Genomic DNA, 27,350 nt, shown 5'->3' on the forward strand with positions numbered 1-27,350 from the left:
CCGGTGGTTAATGGGTAACCCAGCCATGGGGGGGGGGCTCCGGCCACCTCCGGCCACCCCCGGCCACCCCCGGCCACCTCCGGCCACCCCCGGCCACCGGTGCTGCTGGGGTGACACCCCCGGACCCCCCGTGCCAGGGGGGGGTGGCACTGTCGGGGGGGGGGGTCCCGCACCCTTGGGTGCCCCTGGGGGGGGTGGGGGGGGTTGGGGGGGTGGGGGAGGGGCCGCCCGGTCCTTCCTCATTTCGGGGAAGGCGCTGGCGCGGGGCCACCGCGGGGCTTGCGACACCCGCGGGGACACCCGAGGGGACACCCGAGGGGGGGCCGCGACAGGGGCTGGGGGGACACCGGGGGACGCTGCTGGGGTGGGGGGCGGGGAGGGTCCTCACCTCCACCTGGGACCCCCCGGTGACCCCTGGCAGGGCCGGGGTGACCTCTGGGACACCGGGTAGGGCTTGGACACCTGGGCCTGGGTGGACCCCAAAGCCTTGAACCCAACAGCTGGGTCCATCCTGAGACCCCCACCACACCCAGGCCACCTGGAGCCCTCCTGGACCACCTGGGCCACCACATCCAGGCCACCTGGAGCCCTCCTGGACCACCTGGAGCCCTTCTGGACCACCTGGGCCACCACATCCAGGCCACCTGGAGACCTCCTGGGTCACCTGGACCTCCTGGGCCACCATGTCCAGGCCACCTTGAACCCCTGGGCCATCACGTCCAGGCCACCATGTCCAGGCCATCTGGAGCCCTCCTGGACCTCTTGGGCCACCACATCCAGGCCACCTGGACCCCTTGTGGACCTCCTGGGCCCCTCCTGGACCTCCTGGGCCACCACGTCCAGGTCACCTTGACCCTCCTGGCACCTTGCCATGGCTCCAGGCCCCAGAAGCCCAGGTCCCCCCTCGTGTCCCCGTTGTCCCCAGCAGCCCGTGGTGGCAGCTGCTCCCCGGTGCCGCTGCTGGGACAGGAAGGTCCCCGGAAGGCGCCCGGGAGCCACGGCCCCGTTCCCGTTGTCCCCCGCGGCACCCCTGGGGCGCAGGCGCGACACCTCCGCCGTCCCCGGGGCCACCTCTGCCTTCCGCCGGCCACGCCGGGGTCCCCCGGGCCACCGGAGCCTCCCCGGCCCTGGGGGAGCAGCAGAAGGAGCCACCGGGGCCATCGGGAGCTGGCGGGGGGACGGGGACCGACGTCTGCCGCTTGTCACCGGTGGTGGCCCCACGGGGCCCCAGCGCCTCCGGTTCCTCCCCTTCCTGCGGGGAAGGGACCCCCGAGCCCTGGGGGCTGCGTGAAGAGCTGAGGTTGGTCCAGGGGTCACCCAGGGGTCAGCAGGGGTCACCCAGGGGTCACCAGGGGTCACCAGGGGTCACCCAGGGGTCATCCAGGGGTCACCCAGGGGGTCATCACTGGACGTGGTCCTGCCAAGGCCACACAAGGCAGGGCCTCACCTGGTGCTGCTCTGGATGTGGTGACACTGGGACCTCACCTCCAGCAGGACCCACCTTCACTGGGACCTCACCTGTATCAGGACCTCATCTTCACTGGGACCTCACCTTCACTGGGATCTCACCTTCACCAGGACCTCACCTGCATCGGGACCTCACCTGTATCAGGATCTCACCTCCACTGGGACCTCACCTTCACCAGGACCTCACCTTCACCAGGACCTCACCTTCACCAGGACCTCACCTCCACTGGGACCTCATCTTCACCAGGACCTCACCTGCATCGGGACCTCACCTGTATCAGGATCTCACCTGTATCAGGATCTCACCTCCACCAGGATCTCCTCTCCATCAGCTCCTGTCCAGGAGTTGATGGTTGGATCCTCTTCCCCCAGCTCCTCCACTGAAGTTCTCCCCACCAGGACCCACCACAGGTGAAGTTCTCCCCAGCAGGACCCACCACAGGTGAAGTTCTCCCCAGCAGGACCCACCACAGGTGAAGTTCTCCCCAGCAGGACCCACCTCCACTGAAGTTCTCCCCACCAGGACCCACCACAGGTGAAGTTCTCCCCAGCAGGACCCACCACAGGTGAAGTTCTCCCCAGCAGGACCCACCACAGGTGAAGTTCTCCCCACCAGGACCCACCACAGGTGAAGTTCTCCCCAGCAGGACCCACCACAGGTGAAGTTCTCCCCAGCAGGACCCACCACAGGTGAAGTTCTCCCCAGCAGGACCCACCACAGGTGAAGTTCTCCCCACCAGGACCCACCACAGGTGAAGTTCTCCCCAGCAGGACCCACCACAGGTGAAGTTCTCCCCACCAGGACCCACCACAGGTGAAGTTCTCCCCACCAGGACCCACCTCCACTGAAGTTCTCCCCAGCAGGACCCACCACAGGTGAAGTTCTCCCCAGCAGGACCCACCACAGGTGAAGTTCTCCCCAGCAGGACCCACCACAGGTGAAGTTCTCCCCACCAGGACCCACCTCCACTGAAGTTCTCCCCAGCAGGACCCACCACAGGTGAAGTTCTCCCCAGCAGGACCCACCACAGGTGAAGTTCTCCCCAGCAGGACCCACCACAGGTGAAGTTCTCCCCACCAGGACCCAGCTCCACTGAAGTTCTCCCCAGCAGGACCTGCAGCCGCTCGTCCCGGTGTCCCCATGGAGGCGTGGCGCCAATGTGCCCACTGGCTGGTGGCCGCGCGCGTCCTGCCCGCGGGACACCGGGCCAGCAGCCCCGGGGGACAGGTGTGGGACCTGGCGCAGGCGCTGCGGGACGGGGTCCTGCTGTGCCACCTCCTCAACGCCCTCCTGCCCCGCGCCGTGCCCCCCCGGGACATCTGTCCCCGGCCCCAGATGTCACAGGTGAGAGCCGAGCGGGGGACAGGGGACAGGCTGTGACAGTGGCAGGGACCACGGTGGCTGTGGACGAGGGGGGTGGCCATGATGGGGACAGCCATGGGGACATTGATGGTGACATCGTCTTAATGATGGTGGCGCTGGGGGGTGACGGTGACAATGGCAATGCTGGTGACGGTGACAGTGACAATGCTGGTGACGGTGACAATGGCAGTTCTGGTGACGGTGACAATGGCAATGCTGGTGACGGTGACAATGGCAGTTCTGGTGACGGTGACAATGACAATGCTGGTGATGGTGACAATGGCAATGATGGTGATGGTGACAGTGACAATGCTGGTGACGGTGACAATGGCAGTTCTGGTGTCGGTGACAATGGCAATGCTGGTGACGGTGACAATGACAATGCTGGTGACGGTGACAATGGCAATGCTGGTGACGGTGACAATGGCAATGCTGGTGACGGTGACAATCATGGTGGTGGTGATGGTGGCGATGGCGCCAGGTGGGTGACAAGGACAGGGACAATCGCGGCGTTGACGGGGTGACAATGACAATGACAGTGCTGGTGATGATGACAATGACAGTGCCGATGACAGAGATGACGGCGTCACCACTGGTGACAACGGCGGCCACGACCGCGGGGAGGGGAAGGCGCTGATTTTGGTGGTGACACCGATGGTGCCGGGGTGACACTGAGGGGGCTGGCGGGTGGCAGCGGTGGCAGCGGTGACAGCGGTGACAGCGGTGACGGTGCCACCGCAGTTCCTGTGCCTGAGGAACATCCGCACCTTCCTGACCGCCTGCGCCGACAAATTCGGGCTCCCCAAGCACCGGCTCTTCGGCGCCTTCGACCTCTTCGATGTCCAGGACTTCGGCAAGGTGGGCTCGGGGTCAGCGGTCCTGGCCTGGGGGTGGCACCCAGGGTCACCCCCGGCTCCCCCAGGGTCACCTCTCTGTCCCCAGGTGATCGAGACGCTCTCAGCGCTCTCCTGGACCCCGATCGCGCAGAGCAAAGGACTCACGTGAGTGGACGGGACTCAGGTGTCCGAGGGTCCAGGTGTCCGGTTCTGAGGGTCACTGGTGTCCAGTCCCTGGTGTCCAGTTCCTGGGGGTCACTGGTGTCCAGTTCTGAGGGTCCCAAATGTCCAGTTCCCAGTGTCCAGTCCCCAGGGGTCACTGGTGTCCAGTTCCTGGGGGTCACTGGTGTCCAGTTCCCAGTGTCCAGTCCCCGGTGGTCACTGGTGTCCAGTTCCCAGTGTCCAGCCCCCGGGGGTCACTGGTGTCCAGTTCCCAGTGTCCAGTCCCCGGTGGTCACTGGTGTCCAGTCCCCGGGGGTCACTGGTGTCCAGTTCCCAGTGTCCAGTCCCCGGTGGTCACTGGTGTCCAGTCCCTGGTGGTCACTGGTGTCCAGTCCCCGGGGGTCACTGGTGTCCAGTTCCCAGTGTCCAGTCCCCGGGGGTCACTGGTGTCCAGTTCCCAGTGTCCAGTCCCCGGGGGTCACTGGTGTCCGGCCGTGTCCCCCCAGGCCGTTCCCGTCCGAGGACAGCGTTGGGGACGATGACGTTTACAGCGGCCTCTCCGACCTCATCGAGTGAGTGGGGGGGTACTGGGGATACTGGGGGGGTACTGGGGATACTGGGGGGGGTCTGGGGTCACGGGGGGTCATTGGGGACAGTCAGGGACATTTGGGGTCATTGGGGACAGTCAGGGACATTTGGGGACATTTGGGACATTTGGGGACATTGGGGGATTTTGGGGGGGCATTAATGGGGTTAGAGGGGGGTTCTGGGGGTGTTTGGGGACATTAAAGGACCCCCAGAGGATCTGGGGACAATCAGAGGGGCCCGAGGGATTTCGGGGGGCTCCGGGGGTGTCCCCAGCTGTCCCCACCCCTGGCAGTGACACGGCCGAGGAGGACGATGACCTCTACGACTGCGTGGAGGCCGAAGGGGACGATGGCGACGACATCTACGAGGACCTGATGAGGGTCGAGACCCCTCCGGCCACGGTGGGTGTGACCCCAGAGGGGACAGGGACACCCCTGGGACCCTCAAAAACCACCTGGGACACCCCAAAAACCACCTGGGACACCCCAAAAACACCTGGGACACCCCAAAAACACCCAGGACGCCCCAAAAACCACCTGGGACACCCCAAAAACACCCGGGACACCCCAAAAACCACCTGGGACACCCCAAAAACACCCAGAACACCCCAAAAAACACCTGGGACACCCCAAAAACACCCAGGACACCCCAAAAAACACCTGGGACACCCCAAAAACACCTGGAACCACCCCCAAAACCACCTGGGGACCACCCCAATGTCCCAAATGTCCCCGATGTCCCCCTGATGTCCCCAATGTCCCCAATGTCCCCGATGTCCCCGATGTCCCCGATGTCCCCAACGTCCCCGACGTCCAATGTCCCCGATGTCCCCAATGTCCCCCTGATGTCCCTGATGTCCCCGATGTCCCCAATGTCCCCCTGATGTCCTTGATGTCCCCAATGTCCCCGATGTCCCCGATGTCCCCGATGTCCCCAACGTCCCCGACGTCCAATGTCCCCGATGTCCCCAATGTCCCCCTGATGTCCCTGATGTCCCCGATGTCCCCGATATCCCCGATATCCCCGATGTCCCCAATGTCCCCACTGTCCCCGCTGTCCCCGCTGTCCCCGATGTCCCCGATGTCCCCGATGTCCCCAATGTCCCCGATGTCCCCGATGTCCCCGCTGTCCCCGATGTCCCCGATGTCCCCAATGTCCCCAATGTCCCCAATGTCCCCGATGTCCCCAATGTCCCCAATGTCCCCAATGTCCCCACAGAAGGGGGGGGTGGACCGGCGGCTCTGCTGCCTCCAGGAGCTGCGGCAGACGGAGGAGAGGTACACGGAGACCCTGGAGTCCATCTGCCAGGTGGGGACAGCGGGGACACGGGGGACACTGGGGACACTGGGGACACAGGGGACATTGGGGACACTGGGGACACTGGGGACACTGGGGACACTGGGGACAGCAGGGACACTGGGGCATTGGGGACATTGGGGACACGGGGGACACTGGGGACACTGGGGACACCGGGGACAGAGGTGGCCTCACGGGGCCTCCCAGTGCTCCCAGTAAGGCGCGGTGTCCCCCCCGGTGTCCCCCCGGTGTCCCCCCGGTGTCCCCAGCACTTCCTGCGGCCACTGCAGCACTTCCTGAGCCCCCAGGACATGGAGAGCGTCTTCATCAACGTGGAGGTGACAGTGACAGTGACAGGGGACAGGGGACAGGGGACAGGGAACACGGGGACAGGGGACAGGGGGACACTGACCAGTGACACCAGTAACACCAGTGACACCAGTAACCGGCACACTTCTCCCAGGACCCCCCCCAGTTAACCCAAATTAACCCTTCCCAGTACCCCCAGTACCCCTTCCCAGTGCTCCCAGTACCCCCAGTACCCCTTCCCAGTACCCCCAGTACCCCTTCCCAGTGCTCCCAGTACCCCCAGTACCCCTTCCCAGTACCCCCAGTAGCCCTTCCCAGTGCTCCCAGTAACCCCAGTACCCCCAGTAGCCCTTCCCAGTGCTCCCAGTACCCCCAGTACCCCTTCCCAGTACCCCCAGTAGCCCTTCCCAGTACCCCCAGTAGCCCTTCCCGGTGCTCCCAGTAACCCCAGTACCCCCAGTACCCCTTCCCAGTGCTCCCAGTGCTCCCAGTAGCCCTTCCCAGTGCTCCCAGTAACCCCAGTTTGCAGGAGCTGCTGGAGCTGCACCGGCGTTTCCTGGGGGAGCTGCGGGGGGCGCTGGGGGGGGGCGGGGGGGGGCTGCCCCCCCTGTTCCTGCAGTACAAGGAGAGGTACGGGGGGGCTTGGGGGGGCTTGGGGGGGATTTGGGGGGCTTGGGGGGGCTGGGGAGGCTTGGGGGGGCTTGGGGGGGATTTGGGGGGATTTTGGGGGCATTTGGGGGGAATTTGGGGGAATTTTGGGGGGATTTGGGGAGTTCTCGGGGGATTTTGGGGGGTCCTGGGGGGGTTTTGGGGGTCCTGAGGAGGATTTGGGGGTCTTGGGGGGGGATTTGGGGGAACTTAGAGGGGTTTAGGAGGGTCCTGGGTGGGATTTTGGGTTGATTTTGGGTGGATTTCTGAGGATTTGGCTGGATTCCAGGTGCATTTTGGGTGGGTTTGGGTTGATTTGGGGTGTCCACCCCAGGTTCCTGCTCTACGGCCGCTACTGCAGCCAGGTGGAAGCGGCCGCGCGGCGCCTGGACCAACTGTCCACCTGCACTGACCTGCGCATGAAGCTGCAGGTGAGCCCCAAAACACCCCAAAAACACCCCAAAATCCCTCCCCAAATCCCAACCCCCCACCAGAACCTCCAAAAATCACCCAAAGTCACCCAAAATGGCTCAAAATCCCCCCCAAACCTCCCCAGGGAGCTCCGGGTGGGCCCCAAAAAATCCCAAATCCCCTCTCCCCGTCCTGATGACCCCAATGACCCCCACAATGTCCCCCCGTGACCCAAAGTGACCCCAAAGTGACCCAAGTGACCCCAAAGTGACCCCAAAGTGACCCCAAAGTGACCCAAATGACCCCAAAGTGACCCCAAAGTGACCCAAATGACCCCAAAGTGACCCCAAAGTGACCCAAATGACCCCAAACTGACCCCAAAGTGACCCCAAAGTGACCCCAAAGTGACCCCAAACTGACCCCAAACTGACCCCAAACTGACCCAAATTACCCCAAACTGACCCCAAACTGACCCAAATGACCCCAAACTGACCCCAAACTGACCCCAAACTGACCCCAAAGTGACCCCAAAGTGACCCCAAAGTGACCCCAATGACCCCAAAGTGACCCCAATGACCCTGTCCCCCCAGGAGTGCTCCCAGCGCGCCAACAACGGGCGCTTCTCGCTGCGGGACCTGCTGATGGTGCCCATGCAGAGGGTGCTGAAATATCACCTGCTGCTCCAGGTGACACCTGGGGACACCTGGGGACATGTGGGGACAGCTGGGGACACACCTGGGACACCTGGGACAGCTGGGGACACACCTGGGACACCTGGGGGCATCTGGGGACATCTGGGGACACCTGGACACACCTGGGGACACCTGGGGACACCTGGGGACAGCTGGGGACAGACCTGCGACACCTGGGGACACCTGGGGACATCTGGGGACACCTGGGGACACCTGGGGACACCTGGGGACACCTGGGGGCATCTAGAGACACACTTGGGGGACAGCTGGGGACACCTGGGGACATCTGAGGACACAGCTGGGGACACCTGGGGACACCTGGGGGGACCTGAGACACACCTGGGGACACCTGGAGAACATCTGGGAGAAATTTGGGGACACCTGGGGGTACCTGGGGACACCTGGGGACAGCTGGGGACACCTGGGGACATCTGGGGGGACCTGAGACACACCTGGGGACACCTGGAGAACATCTGGGAGACATTTGGGGACACCTGGGGGTACCTGGGGACACCTGGGGACAGCTGGGGACACACCTGGGGACACAGTCTAGAACCCAGTCCAGAACAGTCTAGAACTCGATCTAGAACCCGATCTAGAACCCGATCTAGAACGATCTAGAACCCAGTCTAGAACAATCTAGAACCCAGTCTAGAACAATCTAGAACCCAGTCTAGAACAATCTAGAACCCGATCTAGAACAATCTAGAACCCAGTCTAGAACAATCTAGAACCCAGTCTAGAACAATCTAGAACCCAGTCTGGAACAATCTAGAACCCGATCTAGACCCCAAATCAAAAATCAGTAAAAAAACCTCACCTTGACCTTTGTCCCCAGGAGCTGGTGAAGCTGACCCCGGAGGTGGCCGAGCGGGAGCGGCTGCGGGGGGCGCTGGACGCCATGAGGGTGGGGATTTGGGGGGGCTCTGGGGGAGATTTGGGGGTCCTGGGTGGGATCTGGGGGGTCCTGGGGTGGTCCTGAGGTGTCCTGAGGGGATTTGGGTGATTTGGGGGGGGGCTTTAGAGGGTCTGGGGGTGTTTGGGGGGATCCTGGGGGGAGTTTTTGGGTTCCTGGGGGGTTTTGGGGGTTCCTGGTGGGGATTTGAGGGTTCTGGGGGGGTTCCAGGGAGGATTTAGGGGTTCTGGGGGGGTTTTGGGGGTTCCAGGGAGGATTTAGGGGTTCTGGGGGGGGTTTGGGGGTTCCAGGGGGGGTTTGGGGGTTCTGGGGGGGTTTGGGGGTTCCAGGGGGGATTTGGGGGTTCTGGAGGGGGTTTGGGGGTTCCAGGGGGGGTTTGGGGGTTCGGGGGTCTCTGACTGGAGCCCCCCAGGACCTGGCCCAGTGCGTGAACGAGGTCAAACGGGACAACGAGACCCTGAAGCAGCTCACGAGCATCCAACTGTGCCTGCACAACATGGTGGGGACCCCCGGGACCCCCGACCCCCCCTGGGGACCCCCGATCCCCCCCTGGGATCCCCGATTCCCCCTGGGGACCCCCGATCCCCCCCTGGGGACCCCCGACCCCCCCCTGGGGACCCCTCATGGTCCCCCCGCGTCCTCCAGCCATGTCCCCCACATGTCCCCACATTCCCAATATCCCACTCCCGATATCCCATCCCTGATATTCCCGATATCCCATTCCTGATATCCCATTCCCGTGTCCCGTTCCCGTGTCCCATTCCCGATATCCCATCCCCAATATCGCACTCCCGATATCCCATCCCTGATATTCCTGATATCCCATTCCTGATATCCCACTCCCGATATTCCATCCCCAATATCCCATCCACGATATCCCATTCCTGATATTCCCGATATCCCATCCCCGATATCCCATTCCTGTGTCCCATTCCTGATATCCCATCCCCAATATCCCATCCCCAATATCCCATTCCTGTGTCCCGTTCCCATTCCCGTTCCCATTCCCGTTCCCATTCCCGTGTCCCGTTCCCGTGTCCCATTCCTGATATCCCATCCCCGATATCCCATTCCCAATATCCCATTCCCTATATCCCATTCCCGTGTCCCATTCCCGTGTCCCGTTCCCGTGTCCCGTTCCCATTCCCGTTCCCAGCCGCAGTCCCTGGCGCAGTTCGGGCGCCCCAAGATCGACGGGGAGCTGAAGGTCTCCAGCACCGAGAGACGCTCCAAGGTGGACAGGTGGGCCAGGGACACCTGGGGACAGCTGGGGGGGCTGGGGACACCTGGGGACACCCGGGGACACCCCTGGGGACACCTGGGGACACCTGGGGACACCCCTGGGGACACCTGGGGACACTTGGGGACACCTGGGGACACCTGGGGACACCTGGGGACACCTCAGGGACATGGGGACACCACAGGGATGGGAACACTGGGACACTTGGGGACAGCGCTGTCACAGAGCCGGGGCCAGCCCATGGGGACGCCCCGTGGTGGCCTCAGGGACGCGGTGCCACCCTGTCCCTGTCCCCAGGTACGGCTTCCTGCTGGACAAGGCCCTGATCATCTGCAAGCGCCGCGGGGACTCCTACGAGACCAAGGGCGTGGTGGAGCTGCAGAGCCACCAACTGCGGGACGGTGGCCTCGGGCCCCGCGACGGCAAGAAGGTACCGGGGACACCGTGGGGACATCAGGACCTGGGGGACCTCAGTGTCCCTCCTGTCCAGGGACACCGTGGGGACATCAGGACCCCAGTGTCCCTCCAGTCCAGGGACACCGTGGGGACGTCAGGACCTGGGGGACCTCAGTGTCCCTCCAGTCCAGGGACACCGTGGGGACATCAGGGCCTGGGGGACCTCAGTGTCCCTCCAGTCCGGGGACACCATGGGGACGTCAGGACCCCAGTGTCCCTCCAGTCCCAGCGTCCTCCTCCCAAAGGACCCAGGTGTATCTCAGGATCCTGGTCCCTGGTGGACCCCAAAACCTTCTCAACCCTGGTGGATCCCCATAACCTGCTCAACCCTGGTGGATCCCCAAAACCTTCTCAACCCTGGTGGATCCCCAAAGCCCCCGTCCCTGGTGGACCCCAAAACCTGCTCAACCCTGGTGGATCCCCAAAACCTGCTCAACCCTGGTGGACCCCAAAACCTTCTCAACCCTGGTGGATCCCCAAAACCTTCTCAACCCTGGTGGACCCCAAAACCCCCGTCCCTGGTGGACCCCAAAACCTTCTCAACCCTGGTGGACCCCAAAACCTTCTCAACCCTGGTGGATCCCCATAACCTTCTCAACCCTGGTGTCCGTGTCCCCACCACTGAGGGGGGTGTGACCCCAATATCCCCAGTTCTGGGTGACCCCGCCCCATTTGGGGGGCGTGGCTGACCCCTCCCCACCCCACAGTGGTCCCACACCTTCGTGCTGCTGGACCCGGCCGGGCTGCAGGACTACGAGCTCTTCTTCAAGACGCGCGAGCTGAAGAAGAAGTGGCTGGAGCAGTTCGAGATGGCCCTGTAGGTGGCCCTGTCCCCCTGGGGGAGGTCACACCCGCCCCGCTGGGTGGTCCCGGGGAGGCCCAGCTCGTCCCCACCGGACCTGGGTCCTCCTGGTGTCCGGCAGGTCCAACATCTTCCCCGAGCACGCCCTGGCCGATGGACACGACTTCCAGATGTTCTCCTTCGAGGACACCACGTCCTGCAGGGCCTGCCAGATGTTGCTGAGGTGGGACCCCAAAACCACGTCCCCCACGGTCCTGGGGAGACCCCAGGGGGGCTGGAGGAGGGGGTGGGGGGGTCATGGGGAGGTCAAGGTGGGTCAAGCCTGGTCGGTCCAGGCCCAGGTCCATCATGGAGTGGTCAGTCCTGGACAGGGTGAGGTCCATCATGGAGTGGTCAGTCCTGGACAGGGTGAGGTCCATCATGGACTGGTCAGTCCTGGGCGGGCTCAGGTCCATCATGGACTGGTCAGTCCTGGGTGGGCCCAGGTCCATCATGGACTGGTCAGTCCTGGGTGGGCCCAGGTCCATCATGGACTGGTCAGTCCTGGACAGGGTGAGGTCCATCATGGAGTGGTCAGTCCAGGCCCAGGTCCATCATGGACTGGTCAGTCCTGGGCGGGCCCAGGTCCATCATGGACTGGTCAGTCCTGGGCGGGCCCAGGTCCATCATGGACTGGTCAGTCCTGGGCGGGCCCAGGTCCATCATGGACTGGTCAGTCCTGGGCGGGCCCAGGTCCATCATGGACTGGTCAGTCCTGGACAGGGTGAGGTCCATCATGGACTGGTCAGTCCTGGGTGGGTCCATCATGGAGTGGTCAGTCCTGGGCGGGCTCAGGTGGGTGTGGGGCGTGGCTGGTGGTGTCCCCAGTGACCGTGACCCCGTGTCCCCTCCGTGTCCCCTCCGTGTCCCCCCCGTGTCCCCAGGGGCACCTTCTACCAGGGCTATCGCTGCAGCCGCTGCCGGGCCCCCGCCCACAAGGAGTGCCTGGGGCGCGTGGGGACCTGCGGGAAGGCCGGAGCTGGTGAGGGGAACCGTGGGAACGGGGAATTGTGGGATTGGGGAGGGGGGAAACGGGGGGTGGGGCAGGAGGGGGATGGGGGAGGGTGGGGCCTTGTGGGACACGAGATTACGGCATTCAAAATGGCCGACACTGAGCGTTATGGGATTCAAAATGGCCGACACTGAGCGTTAGGGGGTACAAAATGGCCGACACTGAGCATTACGGGATTCAAAATGGCCGACACTGAGCGTTACGGGATTCAAAATGGCCGACACTGAGCGTTACAGGATTCAAAATGGCCGACACTGAACGTTACGGGATTCAAAATGGCCGACACTGAGCGTTACGGGATTCAAAATGGCCGACACTGAGCGTTATGGGATTCAAAATGGCCGACACTGAGCATTACAGGATTCAAAATGGCCGACACTGAGCGTTACAGGATTCAAAATGGCCGACACTGAGCGTTAGGGTGTACAAAATGGCCGACACTGAGCGTTACAGGATTCAAAATGGCCGACACTGAGCGTTACAGGATTCAAAATGGCCGACACTGAGCGTTACAGGATTCAAAATGGCCGACACTGAGCGTTACAGGATTCAAAATGGCCGACACTGAGCGTTATGGGATTCAAAATGGCCGACACTGAGCGTTACAGGATTCAAAATGGCCGACACCAAAGGGCATTGTGGGATACAAGATGGCCGACACAGAAGGGCATTGTGGGATACAAAATGGCCGACACCAAAGGGCATTGTGGGATACAAAATGGCCGCTATGTGCGATGCCTTCATGATGGCCGCCCATTGAGCGCAAACACTAAGAGTTAATTATTAATTAGGGGTGGGGTCAGTTAATTACTAATTACTCCATCATTAATTAAGAAAGGCGCTAATTACCCCCCCCCCCCGCTAACGAGGTTTTCCCCTCCCCAGATTCCGGCGCACGGAAGGTACCAAACTCCGGGAAAACGGCTCCGGAAGGGCTGAAATCCCGGGATTTTTTTGGGGGGATCCCTTGGGGGAGTCCCGGGGGTCTCTGGGGGGGGTCCTGGCCCCCCCCAGCCCCCCCAAATCCTCCCCCCCTCACGGGGGTCCCCTTCCCCCCCCAGAACAAATCTCAGCGTCCGGGACCCGACCGGAAACGGGAGGAGCTGGGTGAGGAATCCGGGGGGTCCCGACCCCTCCCAGGACAGATTTTGGGGGGGTTTGGGGTTCCCGACCCCCCCCAGTCCATTTTTGGGGGTCCTGACTCGGGGTTCACCCCCCCCCAGGACTCCCCAGAATGGAGAGCACCCAATCCTACGGCGGCGTGCCCCCCCCCCCGGGGGTCCTGGCGCCCCCCCTGCGCCTCAGCCCCGGTGACGTCATCGAGGTGACGGCGGCCGAGGCCCAGGAGCTCTGGTGGCAGGTGGGGGACACGGGGGGGACACCTGGGGGGGACACGGGGGGGACACCTGGGGGGACACAGGGGGGACACCTGGGGGGACACCTGGGGGGGGACACCTGGGGGGGACACGGGGGGGACACCTGAGGGGACACGGGGGGGACACGAGGGGGACACGAGGGGGACACAGGGGGGACACCTGGGGGGACACGGGGGGGACACGGGGGGGACACGGGGGGGACACGGGGGGGACACCTGGGGGGACACGGGGGGGACACGGGGGGGACACGGGGGGGACACCTGGGGGGACACGGGGGGGACACGGGGGGGACACCTGGGGGGGACACCTGGGGGGGACATGGGACCCCTGAAATGAGGATGGGACCCCTAAAATGGGGACTGGGACCCCCGAAATGGGGACTGGGACCCCTAAAATGGGGATGGGACCCCTGAAATGAGGATGGGACCCCTAAAATGGGGATGGGACCCCCGAAATGAGGATGGGACCCCAGAAATGGGGATGGGACCCCCGAAATAAGGATGGGACCCCTGAAATGAGGATGGGACCCCTGAAATGAGGATGGGACCCCTGAAATGGGGATGGGACCCTCAGGGTGGGGACGGGACCCCCAGGCTGGGGATGAGACCCCTAAAATGGGGATGGGACCCCTAAAATGGGGATGAGACCCCTAAAATGGGGATGGGACCCCTGAAATGAGGATGGGACCCCCGAAATGGGGACGGGACCCCCAGGGTGGGTTTGGGACCCCCAAGATGTGAAATCGGGTCTGGGGGCACCCCCATGGTCCTCCCCCACTCCTGGGGGTCCCAGGGCACCCCAATAACCATTGGAGACCCCTCCCCATGGCCCTTCCCACCCCCAGAGATTTGGGGGGGGTCTCAGGGTCTCCCCCAAGCCCGGGGGGTCTCGGGACCCCCGCCCGGACCCCCCAAATTTCCGCTCAGGGCCGGAACGTGGCCAGCGGGGAGCAGGGCTGGTTCCCCAGCAGCGCCGTCAGACCCTTCGTGGCCGTGAGTTTGGGGGACCCCCCAAAAAACCCCCCCGGCATCATTGGGGGGGTCCCCGAGTTTGGGGAGGGGGCTCTGGGATGTTGGGGGGGGTCGCGTTTGGAGCCCCCACCCCAATTTTGGTGTTCACCCCTTCCCTCAGGTGCCGCTGCCGGATCTCTCTGCCTACCCCTGGTCAGTGGTGGGACCCCCAAAATCCTCCCCTGAACCCCAAAATCCTCCCCTGAACCCCAAAATTCACACCTGGGACCCCCAAATTCACACCTGGGACCCCCAAAATCCTCCCCTGAACCCCCAAATTCACACCTGGGACCCCCAAAATCCTCCCCTGAACCCCCAAATTCACACCTGGGACCCCCAAAATCCCCCCCTGAACCCCCCAAATCCCCCCCTGAACCCCCAAATTCACACCTGGGACCCCCAAAATCCCTCCCTGAACCCCAAAATTCACACCTGGGACCCCCAAATTCACACCTGGGACCCCCAAAATCCTCCCCACAAACCCCAAATTCACACCTGGGACCCCCAAAATCCTCCCCTGAACCCCCAAAATCCTCTCCTGAACCCCCAAATTCACACCTGGGACCCCCAAAATCCTCCCCTGAACCCCCAAATTCGCACCTGGGACCCCCAAAATCCTCCCCTGAACCCCCAAATCCTCCCCTGACCCCCTCCCCTCCCTCCCTCTCCCATTTTTGGGGTCAGATCCCCCAGGTTCGGGGGCCTTGGGGCTGTGGGGGGGGTCCCGGGTGGGGTTTTTTGGGTTTTTTGGGGTTTTGGGGTTGAGTATTTGGGGTATTTTTGGGGTATTTTGGGGTATTTTGGGGTTTTTGGGTATTTGCGGTTTTTTGGGGTATTTTGGGGTATTTTGGGGTGACTCCCCCTGCCCCCCCAGGTTCGGGGGGCCCCTGGAGCTCGGGGGGAGGTCCTGGGTGGGGTTTTTTTGGCTTTTGGGGGTATTTTGGGTATTTTGTGGGGTTTTGGGATATTTGGGGGTTTTTGGGTATTTTGGGGTTTTTGGGGTGACTCCCCCTGCCCCCCCAGGTTCGGGGGGCCCCTGGAGCTCGGGGGGAGGTCCCGGGTGGGTTTTTTTTTGGGGTTTTTTGGGGTTTTAGGGTTGAGTATTTGGGGTATTTGCGGGTTTTTGGGTATTTTGTGGGTTTTTGGGGTATTTTTGGGGTTTTTGGGGTTTTTGGGGTGACTCCTCCGACCCCCCCCAGGTTCGGGGGGCCCCTGGAGCGCGCGGGGGCCGAGCAGGTTCTGTCCCCCCGCTCCGACGGCGCCTTCCTGGTGCGACAGCGGCTCCGAGAGCCCGGGGACTTCGCCATCAGCCTCAAGTGAGGGACAGAGGGGACAGCAGGGACACTGGGGACACTGGGGACACTGGGGACACTGGGGGGACACTGGGGGGACACTGGGGACAGCGGCTCCGAGAGCCCGGGGACTTCGCCATCAGCCTCAAGTGAGGGACAGAGGGGACACCGGGGACAGCGGGGGGACATTGGGGACACTGGGGACATTGGGGGGACACTGGGGACATTGGGGACATTGGGGACAGCGGCTCCGAGAGCCCGGGGACTTCGCCATCAGCCTCAAGTGAGGGACAGAGGGGACACCGGGGACATTGGGGACACTGGGGGGACATTGGGGGACATTGGGGACATTGGGGACACTGGGGGACATTGGGGACATTGGGGACATTGGGGACATTGGGGACACTGGGGACATTGGGGACATTGGGGGGACACTGGGGGGACACTGGGGACAGCGGCTCCGAGAGCCCGGGGACTTCGCCATCAGCCTCAAGTGAGGGACAGAGGGGACAGCGGGGACACTGGGGGACACTGGGGACATTGGGGGACATTGGGGGGACACTGGGGACATTGGGGACAGAGGGGACAGCGGGGACATTGGGGACACTGGGGACATTGGGGGACATTGGGGGGACACTGGGGGACATTGGGGGACATTGGGGGGACACTGGGGGACATTGGGGACACCGGGGGACATTGGGGACAGAGGGGACAGAGGGGACAGCGGGGAGAGCGGGGGGACAGTGGGGAGACACTGAGGGGACATTGGGGACATTGGGGACACCGAGGGGACAGCCGGGGGCATTTGGGACACTTTTGGGGGCAGTGGAAACATTGTGAGGACATTGTGGGGACACTTGGGGACACTGGGGGGACATTGGGGGGACACTGTGGGGAGGGGGAGAGGGAGGGAAGGAGGGAGAGGAGTCCCGGGGACACTTTTGGGGACACTTGGGGACACATTTGGGGACACATTTGGGGACACTTGGGGACCCTTTTGGGGACCCTTTTGGGGACACATTTGGGGACCCTTTTGGGGACACTTGGGGACCCTTTTGGGGACACATTTGGGGACATTTGGGGACCCTTTTGGGGACACATTTGGGGACCCTTTCGGGGACATTTGGGGACCCTTTTGGGGACCCTTTTGGGGACACTTGGGGACCCTTTTGGGGACATTTCGGGGAGGGAGGGGACAGGCAGGAGGTGACGGCGCCGCTCAGGTACCGCGGGCAGGTGAAGCACATCAAGGTCACGGCCGGCCAGGGCCTCTACTGGGTCACCGAGAAAAAAGCCTTCAAGGGGCTGGTGGTGAGAGCCGCACCCCAAATCCCGCGGGGACACCCCAAAACCCTCCCCAGAACCCCAAAACCCTCCCCAGAAACCCCTGAACCCCAAAACCCTCCCCAGAAACCCCAAAACCCTCCCTAGAAACCCCAAACCCTCCCCTGAACCCCAAAACCCTCCCCAGAAACCCCAAAACCCCAAAACCCTCCCCAGAAACCCCAAAACCCTCCCCAGAAACCCCAAAACCCCAAAACCCTCCCCAGAAACCCCAAAACCCTCCCCAGAAACCCCAAAACCCCAAAACCCTCCCCAGAAACCCCAAAACCCTCCCCAAAAATCCCCCAGAAACCCCAAAACCCTCCCCAGAAATCCCCCAGAAACCCCAAAACCCTCCCCAGAAACCCCAGAAACCCAAAACCCTCCCTAGAAACCCCAAAACCCTCCCCAGAAACCCCAAAACTCTCCCCAGAAACCCCAGAAACCCCAAAACCCTCCCCAGAAACACCAGAAACCCCAAAACCCTCCCCAGAAATCCCCCGGGACCCCCAGAACCCCAAAACCCTCCCCCAAACTTCCCCAGGAACTCCCTGGAACCCCAAAATCTTCTTAGGGTCACCCCAGAACTTCCAGGACCCCCCCTCCCAATCCCCCCCGGGGATGTTTTTGGGGTCCCTGACCCCCGGGATGTTTTTGGGGATGTTTTTGGGGTCAGTGACCCCCACCCCGGTGTTTTTGGGGTCCCTGACCCCCCCGGGGATGTTTTTGGGGATGTTTTTGGGGTCCCTGACCCCCTGGGATGGTTTCCTGGGATGTTTTTGGGGTCCCTGAACCCCGGGGTGTTTTTGGGGTCCCTGACCCCTCCCCGGGGATGTTTTTGGGGTCCCTGACCCCCCGGGGTGTTTTTGGGGATGTTTTTGGGGTCCCTGAACCCCCCGGGGGTGTTTTTGGGGATGTTTTTGGGGTCCCTGACCCCCCGGGGTGTTTTTGGGGATGTTTTTGGGGTCCCTGACCCCCACCCCTGTGTTTTTGGGGTCCCTGACCCCCCCGGGGATGTTTTTGGGGTCCCTGAACCTCCCGGGGATGTTTTTGGGGTCCCTGACCCCCCGGGATGGTTTCCGGGGATGTTTTTGGGGTCCCTGACCCCCGGGGGTGTTTTTGGGGATGTTTTTGGGGTCCCTGACCCCTCCCCGGGATGCTTTGGGGTCCCTGACCCCCGGGATGGATTCCTGGGATGGTTTTTGGGGTCCCTGACCCCCGGGGTGTTTTTGGGGTGCCGGCAGGAGCTGGTGGAGTTCTACCGGCGGAATTCGCTGCGGGATTGTTTCAAGGCGCTGGACACGACCCTGGCCGTGCCCTACCGGGACCCCCAGAGCCCCGCGGGGCCCCGGGAGCCGGGTACGGGGCTGGGGGGACACGGGGGGACCCCCGGGGGGGGACTGGGGTGGGGTTTGGGGACATCGCCGTGTCCCCCCGTGTCCCCGGGGGCCACCCGCAGCTCTGGATCGGTTTGGGGTGGGATTTGGGGTGGGATTTGGGGATTTTTGGGGATTTTGGGGTGGGGTTTGGGGTGGGATTTGGGGATTTGGGGATTTTGGGGCGGGGTTTGGGGACATGGCCATGTCCCCCCGTGTCCCCAGGTGCCACCCGCAGTTTCGGCTGGGTTTGGGGTGGGATTTGGGGATTTTGGGGATTTTGGGGTTGGATTTGGGGACATGGCCGTGTCCCCCCCCTGTCCCCAGGTGCCACCCGCAGTTTCGGCTGGGTTTGGGGTGGGATTTGGGGATTTTGGGGATTTTGGGGCGGGGTTTGGGGATTTTGGGGTGGGGTTTGGGGACATGGCCGTGTCCCCCCGTGTCCCCAGGTGCCACCCGCAGTTTCGGATGGGTTTGGGGTGGGATTTGGGGTGGGATTTGGGGATTTTGGGGACATGGCCGTGTCCCCCCCGTGTCCCCAGGTGCCACCCGCAGTTTCGGCTCGGCCAAGGCTCGCTACGACTTCAGCGCGCGGGACCGGACGGAGCTGTCGCTGCGGGAAGGGGACATCGTGCGTGTCCTCAGCAAGAGGGGACAGCCCGGCTGGTGGAAAGGGGAGATCTACGGCAGGGTACGGCTGGGGACAGCTGGGGACAGCCTGGGGGACAGCGGGGGACACCTGGGGACATCCTGGGGACATCCTGGGGACACCTGGGGACAGCCTGGGGACAGCGGGGGACACCTGGGGACATCCTGGGGACACCTGGGGACAGCCTGGGGACAGCTGGGGACATCCTGGGGACACCGGGGGACACCGGGGGACAGCGGGGGACACCTGGGGACATCCTGGGGACAGCGGGGACACCGGGGGACAGCGGGGGACAGCGGGGACACCGGGGGACACCGGGGGACAGCGGGGACAGCGGGGACAGCCGGGGGACACCTGGGGACAGCCTGGGGGACAGCGGGGGACACCGGGGGACACCGGGGGACAGCGGGGACAGCGGGGGACACCGGGGGACAGTGGGGACAGCTGGGGACAGCCGGGGGACACCTGGGGACAGCGGGGGACAGCCTGGGGACACCTGGGGACACCGGGGGACACCTGGGGACAGCGGGGGACAGCCGGGGGACAGCGGGGGACAGCCTGGGGACAGCCTGGGGACAGCGGGGACAGCGGGGACAGCCGGGGGACAGGCGGGGGACAGCGGGGGACACCTGGGGACAGCGGGGGACACCTGGGAACATCCTGGGGACATCCTGGGGACACCGGGGGACAGCGGGGACAGCCGGGGGACACCTGGGGTCAGCCTGGGAACACTGGGAATGGCCTGGGGACACCCCTGTCCCTGTCCCCACCCCCTGGGGACACCCTGGGGACACTCGGGTCCCTGAGCCCCTGTCCCCCCTCCCCAGGTCGGGTGGTTTCCCGCCAATTACGTGGACGAGGAATATTCGGATTATTGCTGAGAGCGACGCGTCCCTGTCACTGTCACCTCCCTGTCACTGTCACCTCCCTGTCACCCCCCTGTCACTGTCACTGTCACCTCCCTGTCACCCCCGTGTCACTGTCACTGTCACTGTCACCTCCCTGTCACTGTCACTGTCACCCCCCTGTCACTGTCACTGTCACCCCCCTGTCACTGTCACCTCCCTGTCACTGTCATTGTCACCTCCCTGTCACCCCCGAGTCACTGTCACTGTCACCTCCCTGTCATTGTCACCCCCCCACCGGTGCCACCCCCGTGTCCCCGATCCCGGTAATTTACGGCTCTTCCCGCGCGGGAGGGACAATAAACGAGGATGAGGAGGATGAGGATGAGGAGGATGAGGATGAGGAGGATGAGGAGGGTGAGGAGGGTGAGGAAGAGCTCCGGGGAGGGGTGAGGGGGGGAGGAATTTTACGGGAAAAGGCCCCAAAAAAGGGGAATTCCAGGAAATTCCGGGCACGCGGAGAGTCCGGCCGGGGGCAAAGGTCAGGGCCGGAGCCTGGGGATGGAGCCCGGGGATGGAGCCGGGAGCGGCGGCGCCTCGGGAATTCCGGGATCTGGGGAATTCCGGGATTTTTGGGAGGGAAATTCCAGGATTTTTTGGATGAGAATTACAGGTTTTTGGGGATGGGAATTCCAGGATTTTTTTGAGGGAAATTCCAGGATTTTTGGGATGGGAATTCCCGGATTTTTGGGATGGGAATTTCAGGATTTTTGGGAGGGAAATTCCAGGATTTTGGGATGGGAATTCCAGGATTTTTTTGAGGGAAATTCCAGGGTTTTTTTGAGGGGAATTCCAGGATTTTTGGGAGGGGAATTCCAGGTTTTTTGGGATGGAAACTCCAGGATTTTTGGGATGGGAATTCCAGGATTTTTGGGAGGGGAATTCCAGGATTTTTGGGATGAGAATTACAGGTTTTTGGGGATGGGAATTCCAGGTTTTTTTTGAGGGAAATTCCAGCATTTTTGGGAGGGAAATTCCAGGATTTTTGGGAGGGGAATTCCAGGATTTTTGGGATGGGAATTCCAGGATTTTTTTGAGGGAAATTCCAGGGTTTTTTTGATGGGAATTCCAGGATTTTTGGGAGGGAAATTCCAGGATTTTTGGGAGTTAATTCCAGGATTTTTTGGGAAGGGACTGGGGTCACACAGCCCCAGTCCAGGGGGTCCCGCCGCTCCCAGTTTGATCCCAGTACGATCCCAGTCAAGCTCCAGTGAACACACTCCGTTTATCGCCGCTTTTCCCGGGTTTCCAGAAGGTTCCCGGGATTCCGGGGTGAATTCCAGGATTTTTGGGCTCAGGGGGGTCCCTCGCAGACCCAGCCCAGGGGGGTCCCGCAGGGATAATCGGCCCAGAGCCCGTCCGGCCCCACGGCAGCGCAATTCTCCAGGGAGCCCCCGTTGGGCTCGTCCCGGTGCCACCAGCTGCCCCCATCCCAAAAAAAAACACCGGGATCGGGGTCACAGGAACCCCAAAAATATCCCAAAATTCCCAAAATCCCACCCGGATCCACAGCAAATCCCAGAAAATGCACCCCTGCCCCCAGATTGTCCGAATTCCCTAAATCCCGACTAAACAACCCCAAAAATCACCCAAATTATCCCAAAATAATCCCAAAATTATCCCAGAATTCCCCAAAATAATCCCAGAATTCCCCAAAATAATCCCAAAATTATCCCAAAATTATCCCCAAAATTATCCCCAAAATTATCCCAAAAATTAACCCAAAAAATCCCAAAAATAACCCCAAAAAATCCCCAAAATAATCCCCAAAAAATCCCCAAAATTATCCCAGAATTCCCCAAAATAATCCCAAAATTATCCCAAAATTATCCCAAAATTATCCCAAAAATTATCCCAGAAATCCCCAGAATAACCCCAAAAAATCCCCAAAATTATCCCAGAATTCCCCAAAATAATCCCCAAAATTATCCCCAAAATTATCCCAAAAATTATCCCAAAAAATCCCCAAAATAATCCCCAAAAATCCCCCAAATTATCCCCTAAATTATCCCCAAAATTATCCCAAAAATTATCCCAAAATAATCCCCAAAATAGCCCCCAAAATCCCCAAAATAACCCCAAAATTATCCCAAAAATCCCAAAAATTATCCCAAAATTATCCCAAAAATTATCCCAAAAATCCCCAAAATAAGCCCAAAAAATCCCCAAAAATTATCCCAAAAATCCCCAAAATAATCCCCAAAAATTATCCCAAAATTATCCCAAAAATCCCCAAAATTATCCACAAAATCCCCAAAATTATCCCCAAAATTATCCCAGAATAATCCCCAAAATTATCCCAAAAATCCCCAAAATAATCTCCAAAATTATCCCCAAAATTATCCCCAAAATAATCCCTCAAAATCCCCAAAATTATCCCCAAAATTATCCCCAAAATTATCCCAAAAATCCCAAAAATTATCCCCAAAAATTATCCACAAAATCCCCAAAACCCCCAAAATTATCCCAAAAATCCTCCAAATAATCCCCTAAAATCCCCAAAATTATCCCAAAAATTATCCCCAAAATCCCCAAATTATCCCCAAAATTATCCCAAAATTATCCCAAAAAATCCCCAAAATTATCCCAAAATTATCCCCAAAATTATCCCAAAAATCCCCAAAATTATCCCCAAAATTATCCCAAAATTATCCCCAAAATATCCCCAAAATAATCCCCAAAATTATACCCAAAATTATCCCAAAAAATCCCCAAAATTATCCCAAAAATTATCCCAAAAATCCCCAAAATTATCCCAAAAATCCCCAAAATTATCCCCAAAAATCCCAAAAATAATCCCCAAAATTATCCCAAAATTTTCCCAAAAATCCCCAAAATTATCCCAAAATAATCCCCAAAATTATCCCAAAAATTATCCCAAAATAATCCCCAAAATTATACCAAAAATCCCCAAAATAATCCCCAAAATAACCCCAAAATTATCCCCAAAATTATCCCCAAAATCCCCAAAATTATCCCCAAAATTATCCCAAAAATTATCCCAAAATTATCCCAAATATCCCCAAAATTATCCCAAAAATTATCCCAGAATAATCCCCAAAATTATCCCAAAAATCCCCAAAATTATCCCCAAAATTATCCCCAAAATAATCCCAAAAATTATCCCCAAAATAATACCCAAAATCCCCCAAATTATCCCCAAAATTATCCCAAAAATCCCCAAATAATCCCCCAAATCCCCAAAAATCTCCAAAATCCCCCCAAATCCCCCCAAACCCCCCCTTCCCCCCCCCACCTGCTGTTGGGCTCCAGGGCGGTTCCGTCCCCGCGGGTCCAGGTCCCCTCCTGATCCCGGTCACGGATCCCGAGCCAGGACGGGCCCCGCAGCTGGGCCTGGATGTGGCGCTGGGGAGACCAGTACGGACCAGTATAAACCAGTATAAACCAGTATAAACCAGTATAAACCAGTATAAACCAGTATAAACCAGTATAAACCAGTACAAACCAGTATAAACCAGTATAAACCAGTATAAACCAGTATAAACCAGTACGGACCGATATAAACCAGTACAGACCAGTACAGACCAGTATAAACCCGTACAGACCAATATAAACCAGTATAAATATGTATAAACCAGTGTGGACCAGTATAAACCAGTACAGATCAGCACAGACCGATACAAACCAGTACAAACCAGTACAAACCAGTACAAACCAGGATGGTCCCCTGGACCCGTCTGGGATTTGGGGGGAATTTGGGGGGAATTTGGGGATTTAGAGGATTTACGGGATTTATGGGTTTTAGGAGGAATTTGGGGGTAATTTTTGGGATTTGGGAGGGGAATTTTGGGATTTTTGGGATTTTTGGGGATTTGGGACCTCACCTTTTCCTCGGCATCGTCGACCTCGAGCAGCTGCGCCCCCAAAGCCGAGCAGAAAAACTGGGAATTCTCCCAGGAAGCGGCGGAATTTGAGAAGAAATAACAGGAATTCCGGAAAAAGACCCAGCCCTTGGAGCAGGGCAGGAGACCTGGGAAAATCCCAAAGGTTTGGGGTCGGGAATGGGAAAATCCCAAAGGTTTGGGGTCGGGAATGGGAAAATCCCAAAGGTTTGGGGTCGGGAATGGGAAAATCCCAAAGGTTTGGGGTCGGGATTGGGTTAAATCTCGGGGATTTTCAGAAAGCTCCGAACCAAGTCCGGAAAATCGGGGAAATTCGGTAAAACAGCAAAGCGAGCCCCAAAAATGTGGGGAAACCCCAACGCAAGCCGGGAAAATCGGGGGAAAACCGGGGGAAATCGGCGAAAAAATTGGGAAAAAGTGGGGGGGAAAAGTCGGGAAAAGTCGGAGAAAAAGTCGGGGAAAAAGTCGGGGGAAAGTCGGGGAGAAAGTCGGGGGAAAATCCAGGAAAAGTCGGGGGGAAAAGTCGGGGAAAATCCGGGGGAAAAAGTAGGGGGAAAATCGGGGAAAAATCCAGGAGAAGTCGGGGAGAAAGTCGGGGAAAAAGTCGGGGGAAATGTCGGGGGGAAAAGTTGGGAGAAACTTGGGGAAAAAATGGGAAAAGTCGGGGGAAATAGGGGAAAAAGTCGGGGGGAAACTCGGTGGAAAAGTCGGTGGAAAAGTCGGGGGAAATGTCCGGGAAAACTTGGGGAAAAAATGGGAAAAGTCGGGGGAAAGTCGGAGGAAAATCCAGGAAAAGACGGGGAAAAAGTCGGGGAAAAAGTCGGGGGAAAGTCGGGGGAAAGTTTGGGGGGAAATCTGGGGGGAAATCGGGGAAAAAGTCCGGGAAAAGTCGGGGGAAAACTCGGTGGAAAAGTCGGGAGAAAAGTCGGGAAAAATCGTGGGGGAAATGGAGAAAAATCGGGGAAAAAATGAGGAAAATCGGGGGAAAGTCGGGAAAACTCGGGGAAAAAGGGAAAAATCGGGGTAAAAAGGGAAAAATCGGGGGAAAGTCGGGAAAATCGGGGAAAGTCGGGAAAAATCGGGGAAAGTCGGGAAAAATCGGGGGGAAAAGGGAAAAATCGGGAAAAAAAGGGAAAAATCGGGGGAAAGTCGGGAAAACTCGGGGTAAAGTCGGGAAAAATCGGGGGAAAGTCGGGAAAACTCGGGGTAAAAGGGCAAACTCGGGGTAAAGTCGGGCGTGGGCCGGCCGGGGACTCACAGGCCCGCGAGCAAACATCCTCCGAGGTGCCGTGGGCCACCCAGCGGCTCCAGTCGCCGTCGCCCTCGTGGAGCATCACCCTGCGCTGCGCCTCGTGGCCGAAGTTGAAGCGCAGCGCGGTCCCGGCCAGCGCCAGCAGCGCCCCGGGGCCGCACTCCCAGCGCTGCAGCCCCGAGCGCTCCCGGCACGGGCCCAGCAGAACCAGCGCCAGCCGGACCGGCCGGGCCACCCCCGCACACAGCCCCGAGCCCAGGTGCCGCAGCCGCCCCCCCGACAGCCACTGGAAGCGCTGCGACACCGAGGAGGGCGAGCAGGGCGACAGTGACAGAGCCCGGCCGGAGGACACCACGCAGCCAGAGTGGCGCTCGTTGTAGAGGAGGAAAGAGCCCGACACCGCGGGGACACAGGGACAGCTTGGGGACACCGCGGGGACACAGGGACAGCTTGGGGACACCGCGGGGACACAGGGACAGCTTGGGGACACCGCGGGGGACACCGCGGGGGACACCGGGGGCACAGCTGGGGACACCGGGGACACAGCTGGGGACACCGGGGGCACAGCTGGGGACACCGGCGGCTGGCCACGGGGATCCGGGGAGGAGCCGGAGCCTGCGGGGACAGGGGACAAAGAGGGGACATTGAGGGGACACTGAGGGGACACTGAGGGGACACTGAGGGGACACTGAGGGGACATTGAGGGGACACTGAGGGGACACCTGGGGACATTGAGGGGGAATCGAGGGGACATTGAGGGGACATTGAGGGGACACTGAGGGGACACTGAGGGGACATTGAGGGGACATTGAAGGGACAATGAGGGAATATTGAGGGGACACTGAGGGGACACTGAGGGGACACCTGGGGACACTGAGGGGACATTGAGGGGACACTGAGGGGACACCTGGGGACACTCCGGGGACAGGTGACACCAACCTGAGGGTGGCGGAGGCTCCTTCGCCTTCTCGGCCTCCAGGGCGGCCTCCAGGGCCGAGACTGAGGGGACAGCGAGGGGACACTGAGGGGACACTGAGGGGACACTGAGGGGACACTGCCCAAACCCCCCAAATCCCCCAAAATTCCACAAAAACCCCGCCCCAAAACCGCCCCAAAACCGCCCCAAAATCCCCCAAAATCCCCCAAAATCCCCCAAAATCCCCCAAAATCCCCCAAAATCCCCCCGATCCCCTCCCCCACTCACTGCGGCGCGCCCCGAGTGTCCCCAGCAGCAGCAGCAGCGTCACCGCCAGCGCCACCAGCGCCACCAGCGCCACCAGCGCCACCCGGGGCGACAGCCGGGGGGGGGAGGGGAGCGCGGGGGGCGCCCCCGGCCGGGGGGGGGAGGGGTCCAGGGGCTCGTAGGGGTCCTCGTCCGGGGGGGGGTGGGGACAGCCTGCGGGGACACGGGGGACACTCAGCGGGTGGCACCTGGGGACAGCCCGGGGGGTTGGGGACAGCTCCCAGGTGCCACCGCCCACCCTGGGGACACCTCTCGGTCACCGGGGACAGGACAGGGAGGTGACACCGGGGACGGGGAGGTGACATTGGGGACATTGGGGACATTGGGGACATTGGGGACATTGGTGGCCGTACCTTCCCCGGCTCCCCAGGGTTTGTCCAGCGCGGTCTCCACGTTCCCGTACATTGTCCCCAATGTCCCCAGTGGTGTCCCCAATGTCCCCAGTGGTGTCCCCAGTGTCCCCAGTGTCCCCAGGGCTGATAACGCCCGCAGGGGACAAGGGGGGGACAGGATGTCCCCACCCCAGGATGTCCCCAAGGGGGGGGACAGGGCCACACAGGAAGGGCCGCGCGCTATCGGCTCCTGCCAGCCCTGGCCACCTCCTGTCCCCTCCTGGCCACCTCCTGTCCCCTCTCTGTCACCTCCTGTCCCCTCCTGTCCCCTCCTGTCCCCTCTCTGTCCCCTCCTGTCCCCCCCGGCCACCTCCTGTCCCCTCCTGTCCCCTCCTGTCCCCTCCTGTCCCCTCTCTGTCCCCTCCTGTCCCCTCCTGTCCCCTCCTGTCACCTCCTGTCCCCTCCTGTCCCCTCCCGGCCACCTCCTGTCAC

General features: G+C 60.8%; 3 protein-coding genes across 10 annotated transcripts; 1 reads left to right on the plus strand and 2 right to left on the minus strand.

Moving 5' to 3' along the window:
* Positions 1-7: 7 nt before the first annotated feature.
* Positions 8-1,161, minus strand: LOC131591214 (collagen alpha-1(I) chain-like). The gene is made up of 3 exons (XM_058861693.1): positions 665-1,161; positions 559-612; positions 8-185 (listed from the first exon to the last, which is right to left on the minus strand). The coding sequence occupies exons 1-3, from the start codon at positions 1,159-1,161 to the stop codon at positions 8-10; spliced, it is 729 nt and encodes a 242-aa protein (XP_058717676.1).
* Positions 582-20,163, plus strand: VAV1 (vav guanine nucleotide exchange factor 1). 6 transcript variants are annotated; one of them, XM_058861770.1, is made up of 29 exons: positions 582-1,300; positions 1,343-1,909; positions 1,960-2,812; positions 3,572-3,688; positions 3,773-3,831; positions 4,335-4,400; positions 4,709-4,817; positions 5,635-5,724; positions 5,982-6,050; positions 6,551-6,651; positions 7,004-7,100; positions 7,671-7,766; positions 8,611-8,679; positions 9,101-9,187; positions 9,845-9,930; positions 10,226-10,358; positions 11,092-11,201; positions 11,308-11,409; positions 12,110-12,207; positions 13,123-13,139; positions 13,299-13,344; positions 13,461-13,597; positions 14,540-14,605; positions 14,745-14,776; positions 15,823-15,939; positions 17,139-17,226; positions 18,483-18,597; positions 19,157-19,305; positions 20,091-20,163. In XM_058861770.1, exons 3-29 carry the CDS (start codon positions 2,609-2,611, stop codon positions 20,142-20,144), a joined length of 2,514 nt encoding a protein of 837 aa, XP_058717753.1. In that variant the 5' UTR covers positions 582-1,300; positions 1,343-1,909; positions 1,960-2,608; the 3' UTR covers positions 20,145-20,163. The 6 variants fall into 6 exon arrangements, with proteins under 6 accessions (XP_058717753.1, XP_058717751.1, XP_058717752.1 ...); XM_058861768.1 differs by having other exon boundaries at positions 1,492-2,812; XM_058861769.1 differs by having other exon boundaries at positions 1,495-2,812.
* Positions 20,164-21,374: 1,211 nt separating this feature from the next.
* LOC131591283 (macrophage mannose receptor 1-like) lies at positions 21,375-27,268 on the minus strand. 3 transcript variants are annotated; one of them, XM_058861823.1, is made up of 8 exons: positions 27,229-27,268; positions 26,880-27,125; positions 26,488-26,679; positions 26,223-26,282; positions 25,290-25,898; positions 24,014-24,159; positions 23,425-23,534; positions 21,375-21,589 (listed from the first exon to the last, which is right to left on the minus strand). In XM_058861823.1, exons 2-8 carry the CDS (start codon positions 26,929-26,931, stop codon positions 21,463-21,465), a joined length of 1,296 nt encoding a protein of 431 aa, XP_058717806.1. In that variant the 5' UTR covers positions 26,932-27,125; positions 27,229-27,268; the 3' UTR covers positions 21,375-21,462. The 3 variants fall into 3 exon arrangements, with proteins under 3 accessions (XP_058717806.1, XP_058717807.1, XP_058717805.1); XM_058861824.1 differs by lacking the exon at positions 27,229-27,268 and having other exon boundaries at positions 25,290-25,829; positions 26,880-27,153; XM_058861822.1 differs by lacking the exon at positions 27,229-27,268 and having other exon boundaries at positions 26,880-27,153.
* Positions 27,269-27,350: the final 82 nt, after the last annotated feature.

This window comes from Poecile atricapillus, chromosome 39 (genome assembly GCF_030490865.1).
Source record: "Poecile atricapillus isolate bPoeAtr1 chromosome 39, bPoeAtr1.hap1, whole genome shotgun sequence".
NCBI lineage: Eukaryota > Metazoa > Chordata > Aves > Passeriformes > Paridae > Poecile > Poecile atricapillus.